Source organism: Carassius auratus, chromosome 1 (assembly GCF_003368295.1).
Source record: "Carassius auratus strain Wakin chromosome 1, ASM336829v1, whole genome shotgun sequence".
In the NCBI taxonomy this organism is placed as follows: domain Eukaryota; kingdom Metazoa; phylum Chordata; class Actinopteri; order Cypriniformes; family Cyprinidae; genus Carassius; species Carassius auratus.
Window position 1 is genome coordinate 28,058,779 of NC_039243.1, and position 11,324 is coordinate 28,070,102.

At 36.0% G+C, this 11,324-nt stretch overlaps 1 protein-coding gene across 2 annotated transcripts in view; it reads left to right on the forward strand.

The window, feature by feature from the left end:
* The window catches only part of LOC113106217 (VPS8 subunit of CORVET complex), a 114,129-nt gene extending 103,050 nt beyond the window's left edge, over positions 1 to 11,079 (forward strand). For both annotated transcript variants that reach the window (XM_026267907.1, XM_026267915.1), the window contains one exon: positions 10,885 to 11,079. In XM_026267907.1, coding sequence (XP_026123692.1) covers positions 10,885 to 11,028 — 144 coding nt within the window. In that variant the 3' untranslated portion in view covers positions 11,029 to 11,079. The remainder of the gene's footprint in view (positions 1 to 10,884) is intronic.
* Positions 11,080 to 11,324: the final 245 nt, after the last annotated feature.

Genomic DNA, 11,324 nt, shown 5'->3' on the forward strand with positions numbered 1-11,324 from the left:
ATCATGATTTTCTCACAATATGAAAGCTCTTTAGGTGCTTTGTTGCAAATTCCAAGTGTGTTTTCATGCGTCTTCACTGAGAAGGAGAGGATTGAGTTTTGACCTCAGGGCTTGGTTTTTACTCTGATATGCATTTTCAGCTGTTAGACCTTTTATTGAGAGGTGTATGGCTTTCCAACTTATACCCATTCAAATAAATTTGCCACAGGTTAATGCCACTGAAAGTGTAGTAACATCTACAATTAATATGAATTCTCCTGAGGGAAATTGTCCAAGCGTATGAATACTTTTTTTTTTTTTTCTAATAAATTTGTAAAGTTGTTACAACCCTGTTTTTTCCTGTCATTATAGTGTATGGAGTGTAGATTGATGTGGGAAAAAAAGTTATTTAACGTTGTTTAGCATAAGGCTGCAACATAAATTGTGAAAAAGAATGAAGGAGTATGAATACTTTTTATAAGCTGTGTGTGTGTGTGTGGTTGTGTGCTAATGAGAGACTATCCTTCCAGTCGAAACAAATGCCAATCTTAATATGCTTAATATGCAAACAGCCAATCTTTCCTCTGTGTGTGGACTGAAAAGAAGGAATGAAAAGAAGGAATAGACACAGGAATGAAGTGAAAATGTGAGACAGAAAAAGAGCATGAAAAAAATAGACTACTTCAGATTTGTCATTACACAATACCATTTCCACTTGTTCTTTTCATCAATTCTCCAATCTCCCTATCAATCCAAAGACCAAAAACAAAGTTTTCATTTATTTGAAAATTGTCAGTCAGTTTAAATCTAATAAAAATGTTTTAAGAAACATTGACACCTTATCACACAAAACGGACATTAAAAAACTGTTCAATCTCCCTCTTTCCTCATATCACACCATTCTCTCCCTACTCTGTATGAGTGACAGAAATGTATCTGTAAGTCGTTGTATACAACAACCCTAATTGGGTTGTTTTTAACCCAAGGGCTGGGTAAATATAGAACTGAAACCCATCTTGGGTTAAAGGCAGGGTAGGTAAAAAATTTATAAACAACTTTCTTCCAAATCCCCCCCCCCCCCCCCCGTTTCACTCGTAGCCGACATATACTGCAATTGCCTTTATAACCTGCCCAAAAACAAACAGTAAACAGCTCTGAGGGAATATTTGTATTCTGTATCTTTATGAATAAAATTGTTTATTTTATGCAAAGCATCAGGCTTTTCCATCACTCGAAAATACTGCGACACTCATTAAAGGTGATTCATACCGCGCGCCTGTATGTTGCTCTGTGTAAAATTGAACGATATTCAGCACAGTAATGATTTTATAGACAAAATAAAATTTATACAAACCTGTAATTTAAAGATGAATGCATCAATTCAATTGATGGTAAGAACTGCTCTCTCCAGAAGAGAAGCAAATACCTGCGATAAATAACTCAACCGCTGGGATAAGTCTGACCCAGGATCTGAGTAATACAAAATCTACCCAAATATTGGTTTGTTACATTTGACCCAGGAGCTGCAAAACAACCCAAACACTAGGTTTTTACGTTTGACCCAGGAGCTGGGTAACACAAAAACTACCCAAACACTTAAAAAATAACCCCAAAAAATTACCCATAAGGCTCAACCCAGCATTTGGGTTAAAAAAATAACCCCAGATTTTTTTAGAGTGCAAGTAAATCTCCTCACAGTAAAATGAAAAGGCTGTGGTCTCTGAAGTTGAATACTGTACAGATCCTGTATTGAAACACACCGCTTTTACCCCACTTCATGGTCAGCATGCAATGCATTTTATCTTTTTCTGATAAACTCATTCATCATAGATAGACTGCACAGAGAATGCGAAGTGTGTCCCCCCCACCCTTTTTTTCAAACAGCCATGTTGAGTGAGAAATTAGGTCCATTTCTAGAAAACCATTTGATTGTTTTTTAGGGCTCGTCATGTTTCTGTAGAACAACTGTTAAAGAAAGGCATGGCAGCTAATAGTCTTATACCTAACAAAAGTTTGGGGTTAGTGAAATTTAAAAAAGAAATAAAATAGAAAAATAAACCACATTAATACCTTTTCCAGCAAGGACACATTCAATTTTAAATCCTTCTAAATAAATAATGCTTAAAAAAAATCATGAAAATAATATCATGGTTTCCAAAATGAATTAATAGCATTGATAATAAAATGAAATATTTCTTGAATAGCAAATCAGTATATTAGAATGATTTCTGAAGGACCTTGTCTTGAGGAATGATTCACCTGAAAATTCATCTTTACATTACAGGAATAAATTACATTTTATGATACATTACAATAGAAAACCGATATATATATTTCACAATATTAGTGTTTTCACTATATTTTGATCCAATAAATGCAGCCTTGTTAAGCATAAGATTTCAATTTAATTTTTTTTTTTTTTTTTAAATGGTATCCACACCAAACAGTCAGTGTCAGTGGCCATCTCCCATTAGGCCTGATAGTCAGGTAAAAATGTATCAGTCTTTTGTGCCGATCCTTTCACACCATCATCCTCAAGAGTGTTATTACAACTGTTTGGTCAGCACACACACATACACATTCCCAGCAGACTTCCCATAATTAACACAGACGAACTGCACAGCTCAGTTCTGAGCTCCTTAATTAAACAGTAAATGCTTTCAGAGGATGAGTAGATGAAAAAAAAAAAAGACAGGAGTGTCAGACAATGTGTGTATTTGTGCTTGTGTGGTTAGTGTCTCCCATTGTTCCTTTGTCTAGGTTAAAGATTATGGAATTCACATATGTATTAAGAAACTGAGCTGAACAGATTGAAGATGTTTGTGTGTTCGAGTGAGAGATTAATTAAAATGAGAAGTGAAAAGCAGACGCTTTGATGTGTATATGTGTTTAAAGAGACACTCCCAACACCCGAGAATACTAACTGTGTGTGTGTCTATGCATGTTTTGACAGTACTTGTGAGGACCAAATGTCATCATGGCGCTTTTCCACTGCGTGATACGACCTGGCTCAGTACGGCTTTCGGGGTTCGGGGTTCTGTATTTGTGTCGCAAGTTAAGTGATACAGGTAGCAAAGATTCTCTCCGGCCAATCCGTGATCAGCAGAGTTTACACGTAATGCTTTGGTAACGGTACAGTTCAGTTGGAACCTCAACTAAAGTGGTACTAAAATAAAAAAGTACCTGGTACTGTTCCCAGTGGAAAACCCCCAAAAGGGAACCCTACAGAATTGTACCATGCCGATTATGCAGTGGAAAAGCACCATTATATTGTGAAATACTTTGACAACCCGCTATTGAGGACATTTTACTGGTCATTATAAAGCCTTATAAATCATCCAAAATATGTTTTTATTGAAGTCTAGCGTTCTGTACATGTTTCTGTGTTTGGGGGAAGGGATTGGATTAGGTCAGGGGTCTGCGAACTTTAACCTAAAGAGAGCCATTTTGGCCCCTTTCTCACAGAATAAACTTCACGTGGAGCCACAAAACATATTTGATCCCTAAAATGAAGATAACACAGCATATAGTTAATAATTCATATACATCACAGGAAAGGGACACAGCAATCATTTCAGAGGTGAGGGGGACAGAAATGTCAAATGTAATAATAATAATAATAATATTTAATTATGTATGTTTGTCTAATTGACAAAAAATATATATTGTAATTGGCTAATAAATACTTTGAGTTTGAGGAAGCTGTCCACAGAAAAATGTGCTGCACATAGTTTTACATGTGGATTATAATTTTCAGGAACCGAGTTAAACATAAATTGTAACCATTGATCTCTAAGTACAGCATCCCTGGGAAGCCCAAACAAAGGTGATTGGACTCCGAGATTAAAATAAAAGCGTTTCGACGACATGGCGACAAACACAAACGCAGCTCTTCCCCCTCCTCCATCGGAGTACAACAAGACCACGCCCCCTTTATGGAATATTCATGTGGGCGGAGGTACTGGTCGTTCGTTGTTGGCAAATTCTGTTAAATAAAATATCTCGCTTGGCATTGAACTTTGAGCTTTAGAATTTTACAGATATTATTTATACTCTAACAACAACATTACACACTAACTAAAGTTTAAAACACGGGATCACGAATAACGGGACCTTTAAAAGTCAGGAGAACATGTCCTCTGCATATTCTCTGCCCATGCTACAGGGACCCACCGGAGACAGATGAAAGAGCCGCGATTTGCTTACCCCTGGGTTAGGTGATAGAAAATATCATTAACCTGTTATACTAGAGGTCTATGCTATATCCTTACTAAGATAGCAAAACAAGTGTGTGTGTGTGTGTGTGTGTGTGTGTATTTCTTCAAAGCATTAATGAGAAGGCTACCAGACACTGGCAATAAACTCCGGTCGTAATTATGTCAGCACCATCACATGTGTGTGACCGTATGGGAGTTTTTGAAGTGCTAAACATGCTTAACCCGCTGATTAACCTAACAGGATCATTTGATATTGACCAGGAGGAAGTGAAAGATGTGTTGTGTTCATGTGTTTGTGTGTGCTTTATTTTATAGTCTTTCTGAAATCTGTGTGCGTGTGGGAGGAGGTCAGGGTTTCTCTGATGCTTTGTCAGGGCTGAGCTTTGATTGCTGTCTTTGAGGTCCCAGTCGGTCCATTTCCCTTCAGCGCTGCAGTTCCAGGAAGAAGGCGAGGAAGACGGATGAAGCCACTGGAAAAAGAAATGTATGTGAAGACAGATGAGACAAGCATGCAATAAAGAGAAATAGAGCTGGAGGAAAGGGATTGTGTTGATAGGAATGAGTGGAAGGATAATGAAATTGCAGGAGCAATGAAATGGTGGAGGGTGTTCGGAATGAATGAATTAGAAGGACAAGATTTAAGAGAGGTGAAAGGACAGAATGAGGGAGGAGAAAAAAGGGCGTATGATAGACTATATGGATCTTTTTTTTCACTTAGGGGTACTATTTACTGCTATTGACTCTTAAAAAATGTTTAATTTGTGTTAAAACAAATGTTTCAACGTGACCTGGGAGATCTGATCCATGGCCTTAAACGAATAGTTGAATCAAAATGTTCTGAAAACGTACTCTCCCCTCAGTTCATCCAAGATGTAAATGAGATGTGTTTCTTCATGGGAATAGATTTGGAGAAATTTAGCATTACATCACTTGCTCTCCAATGGATTACGCTGCAGTAAATGGGTGCCATCAAAATGAGTCCAAACAGCTGATTAATGCAACTGTTAACAGATGTAACACACGACTTCAGCCCATCGATCAACATCGTGTGAAGTGAGAAACTGCGTGTTTGTAGAAACAAATCCATCATTAAAATGTTTTAACTCTAAACTTTTGCTTCCAGTCAAAATACAATATCCCAAGTTCTCGGGTATAGGCCCAAAATTGCACATTCTTAAACATTTCTCCTTTAAGCAATCTTAAAAAATAATGAAAAGGCAATTAAAGAAATGGCACAAAATTAAAAAGGTAACTTAACCTGCAACTTAAAGGAATTGTTCACCCAGAAATTAAGATTCTGTTATCAGTTAATCACTGTCAACTGTCAATCAAAACCCATTAGACTTTCATTCTCATTGAAAAGTTATTTTGAGCCAAATACAGTGACGTGTCAAACCAGACACTGAATGAGAAAGTCTACCTGCAGCATCATAATAACCATTACAAACACACAGAAACATTCATATACTGTATTACAAATGATCTCCCACACACTAGAAAACACAGTTCTAGAATACATAGTCACAAATATGAGAATTCTGCATTTATCAAGCACAAATTTCTATAACAAAATATTCTGAAAGAAATATACATTCCTTCAGACTCCTATTAAGCTGATTTATTTTCCTTTTACCCGGACGCTAATATCAACAGCTCAATGTCTATGTGGTTCGGGCAAATTGGTTGCTTTGTCACACAGTTCTTAGTGTGAATAAACCTTTAGGCTCTCTTCAGGCCCTTATCCATATATGGATTTTACAGTAGGCACCATCGCACAAAACATAGTACAAAGTGTGTCCTTTTTCATATCCCGCACTTTGACAGCTCTCCACCAGTGTAATTAAATCATACACCATAGTTTTCACACAAAGGCGAACTTTCTATCCATCGCCTCCATGAATGACTCACCCTGACCACCCTGTTGCAAGCTAACACACTCAGAAGTACAACGCATGAATTTGTGTACAGATGTGTTGTAGTCTCTGTCTTACAGTGTAAAGTAGACAAGCAAATAAACAACCATTTCTATAAGTTTATCCTATAAAAGTGGTAAAAAATCTGAATGAAACATGGTTATTGTAGTATCTAAAGCTTTTTCCCAGAGGAATATCAACCCTGGTTAGCAGTGTGGAAAATTGCTCATAGTAAAATATGATAGAAAGATTGTTACTGGCATCAGACGTGTCCAGACTTCTTACTCCGTGTTTAGCCTGTTTGCTAACAGTATGGGGGTAATGATAAAGCCACCGCGATGACAGAAGCGATTATTAGCCATTGACGTGCTTTCCGTGTCTGTATTTGCTTTTATCCATCACTCTCCGGAGACTTTGCTTAGCAGGTGTCCGGTTTAGATAGAGAAGTAAAGAAAAAAGAAAAGAAGCATGAGAAATAGAACTATGGCTTATAAATGGCAGTCTGATTTAAAGACTGCTGATAAACAGCAGGAGAAAGAAGAATACATGAAATGAGTGAATTGAAACAGTAACGCTAATGGATTTGATGCTGAAAGTTGGTTTGCCCACAAAAAAAAGATACTCGTTAAAGAAGGAGTGGACTGGAATGAGAGAGGGGGAAAGTATGAGTGAGATCAGAGAGGGAAGGAGAAGATAAAGATGCAAAGGAGGGCTTCAAAGTGAGAAGGATAGATTATGCTGTTTGATTCATGCGGTTTGGTTAAATGCACATTGATTGCTCTGGCTGTAATAAGGTCCCTGCTGAAAGTATACACATTAATGAATGACTCTGGACAGGCTAATGCTGCTAATGAATGGTGGTGTGAGTCTGTATTTAAGCTTTTTAACTTTTCTGAATATCTTTCTTCATGGTGCAACCCAGGTTACTGCATAACGTATACTGACCAACACCAACAGATTGGTTCAGTGGTCAATAAAATCATGATAATTGACATTAATTGTTGCATGAAATGCATGTTAAGGGATAGTTCACCCTAAAATCTGAATTCTGTCATCGTTTACTCACCTGCATGTCACTTTAAAAATGTATAATTACTTTTGTGGAACACAAAAGTGATACTTTTTGATGATCAATGACATCCATCGTCAATGAATTTATCAGAAAATCTTCTTTTAATGTTCCTGAGAACAAATAAACTCAAGGTGTGGTATAAAATGAGGGTGGTTAAATGATGACAGAATTAAATGTTTAGGTGAACTAAGTCTTTTAAATACAGAAGTTCTAAGCGGCCATGCATTATAATATTTTTTCTTCTTGTTTTCTCGTTATAACGACTTAATTTTCTCGTTATCTCGTCATAACGAAGTTCGTTTTCTCGTAATAACGACTTCATTTTCTCGTTTTCGCAACATAACGAAGTTAGTTTTCTCGTTATAACGACTTAATTTTCTCTAAGAAGTTACAAAACTGCGCCAGCAGGTGGCACTATAGACCTGAATATAAATGATGGTGTGTTGTACACTCTCCACTTTACTGTACGCGGACCTTCCTCGAGATCGCTATAATTTGTGCAGTCTTCATTACTGACATTTAATTAATTCATAAATTTTAAATGTTTGAATCAATATGAATATTTTGTGTATTAAGTTCCTGCTAGATGCATGAGTTTCACCAACGCGTTCTGTGTCATAAAATAACTGCTTATCAAAACCAAGGTTGACATCACTGTATTCTGTTTTTCTACAGTAGGACGGGATTTAACGATGTAGGCTGATGTGCTTCTTTTCCTTATTACTAATCTTTATTGTTAACCATATTGATGAGAAATGTGATGTATATGTAAAATCCATAGGCTAATTTAATTCAGTTTTGTTCTATAATGTTGTAATCGTTTTTTTCTACACACACACACACACACTACACGTACACATAAAAGCTCTTTTCAAACAGAAGCTTGTAACACACATGATATCTGCCATCATATAATGACTACTACAAATTACAAATTATATATTATTTTATTTAAAATAAAGGGAAAATGACAAGTGAGTTTAATCCAAGCAGCTCTAATTTTGCGGTGGTCCCATTTAAACATGTTAATTACAAAAACAAAAAGTTCGTTGTACTGTCTCTGTAAAAATCAACAGTGATTGATCAGCCTTTATTTATATTTAGTATTGTAGACGTTATTACCTAGGCGAAGCTACATTTGCTGAAATATAGGCTACAGTAAGAGCGCCTGCATGGTTGTCCATCAGATGCCTGTCAAAGTTGAGTTCGTTACTATAGCAATAGTAAAACTGTCATGTCGTTATAACGAGAAAACAAACTTTCGTTATGTCGAGATAACGAGAAAAATAAGTCGTTATAACGAGAAAACGACTTTCGTTATGTCGAGATAACGAGAAAAATAAGTCGTTATAACGAGAAAACGACTTTCGTTATGTCGAGATAACGAGAAAATTAATTCATTATAACGAGAAAACAAAAAGGAAAAAAAATTATAATGCATGGCCGCTTAGAACTTCCGTATTTAAAGGCACAATTTTTGTCACATTTTCTTATTAAAATATCCAAAGACTACTTGCACGGTTATATATTTCATGAGGTTGAGTAATTGTTATCCCAAAAGTTCCCAAGGATTTATAAATCCAGAGAAATTAAAATTTTAAACAATGGCTCGTCCCTGTTCATTGGTGCCTATCAATGGCATTATAACCACACTACCATGCAGTTTCCGCTTTTAGAAACTTATTATGACAACACACGTGGAAAAAAATTCTGCTGTACAGTTAAACTAAATCCATGAATGCTGTCGCGAATAAAATGAAAATGAATATTAGCTTCTGGCCCAAATCCTGACTGATGGCGATCCATTCTTGTCTTGTTAGTTCTCAGAGTTGATCAAAATTTGTGAGCTTCCGCTTGTTCACTCATCTTTCGAGGACTGACCACAGTTTCTCAGTGGTACTGAGATCCGGGGAATTACCTGGCCATGGATCCAAATTTTAAGTGTAATGATCTTCCAGCCACTTCTTTATAACTCTTGCTTTGTGACATGGTGCTCCATCTTGCTGGAAAATGCACGAAACTCCTCATGGATTGTTGGAAGAAGTCGCTCTTTCAGGACGTTTTGATACCATTTTTGGGCAGAATTATGAGAGAGCCTTTCCCTTGGTTGAAAAGACAATTTTTTTGGCCAATGAAGCTTTTAGCAATTATTTCAAATGCATCTGATCACTCTACACATTAATCTAGAAACAATGTAAATGAACACTACAACAGCTTATGCAGCAAAGTTTGCAAAACAAAATTTATGGCCATGACTGTACTGTTCCTGGACAATGTAAAAGTTCTTTGCTCGCTTACTCTGTATAATTTATTCACTATCTAAATAACTATTAATTCATTATATCTGTGAACATGATTCGGACATCTCTGGATGGTGGAAACCATAGATATGTATAAGCAGATGCCTTATGGTACTCAGTAAACAAAATCACAGGTGACCAAACTTTGTCAGTTGGGTGCAGAAAAAATACTAATCATTTTTTTTAAATGATTAAATTTTTTAATTAAAGCTTGTATTCAGAAAAGATCTGAAATTGCTACAGGGAAGGCACTTTGAAATACATTAAAAAGCTTTTAACACTGTTTATTCATCTTGTACTGTTAGCAAATGGGTTTTTTATTTATTGTTTTACTTATTTGCAGCTAGGTTCAGTGTGGCTGTGGCAGTTAGTGTCCACCCAGTTGGCCCAGTGGAGGTATCCAATGGTGTCTGAAGGTTTCCTGTGTGTTCAGGCTTTTTTGGTGCGCAAAGTAATTTAATTTAAATTAAATTCTATTTTGAATCTATTTTATGATGAGATTAAATTGGATTGAAATGCAAATGGGTTGTTTGTCCATTCTTTTGACATTTGATTATTCTACTCTTCACTTCACCTTATTTTACTTGTTCGTTAGGAATCTATATCTACAGCTCAAACAATAATTCAAGGTTATGCTAGTACTATGAAGTATGCCGCACCATTTTTGATAATACTTAAATAGTGTTTTATCTAGCCCCTATAGTTAATCTAACCACATAACAACTAAAAGACCTAGATGAGGAGAGGTTTACACCTTTTGGGAACAGATGGTAATTTGCATGAAAAACACCGGGAAAGACACCCTCTACACTACGCAAAATATCTCTTAACTCTTAGGATCTTACTTACCTTTGAATCTACCATTGCATTAGTCACACTGAGACATTTCAAATGATACCAAACATGATTATGAATATTACTGATTCTTTTGAACATTCTGTTTTGCTATTGATCATTCTGAGTGAAGGGAAGGTGCAGAAAGAACAGATGAGAAAGAAGCTTTCCCGCATCTTCTCTCAGTGACATGTGGAAACAGATATCTACATGTTTATTCACTGTTGTATTGTCCGTATCTCAGGAGATCAATGTTAGAGGTTCTTCCTGCCTTACAGCAGCATCTTTAATATATAATATATTTTTTCTTGTGAATGACTGTGCTGTATTGCTCAATTTTAAGAAATTTGTTTAATAATAATAATAATTATTAATATTTTTTATTATTATCTGATTGCAATTTGTGAGCAAACCAGAGGGGGATGTTTTTAAAAGAAAAAAAAAATTGATAATAAATAACATTAATATTATATTAATATAATATTAATGTTATTGTAAGTATTAAGTATTTTAGCGGTTTATTTAATTATTGACTACAGATTGTTGTTGTTTTTTTCTTTGTTTTTCAGCTTGCCGTTCTGACAGAACTCACACATTCTCATGGCAATGAGAGGGCCGGCCTGTCGAACCCTGTCCATCCAGGAACTGGAAGTATTTACCACAGCGAGAATTTCCAGTTAAAGCTTTCTCCTCCGCCACTGGTAGAGGAGTAGATGATTCCGCCCACTGTTACAAATCATAATAAACCACTACCATGTCTGTACAGAGATGTCTGAGATGTTGTGTTTCAACAAATAATGCCAGTCATTACTGTGTCAAATCGGCTGATACAAATTAATCGTCACAGCTTTGGTGATTACTAGTTAATATATGTTTGTTTGTTTTTTTCATAAGTTTCAGAAATGCTCAATGGAGTAAAAACATGTATATTGTCAAACAGATTAAAGTGATATTCAAATGACTTTACACTCGGCCGATGGCACTGTAAATAGTAGCTTAACTACCTAAG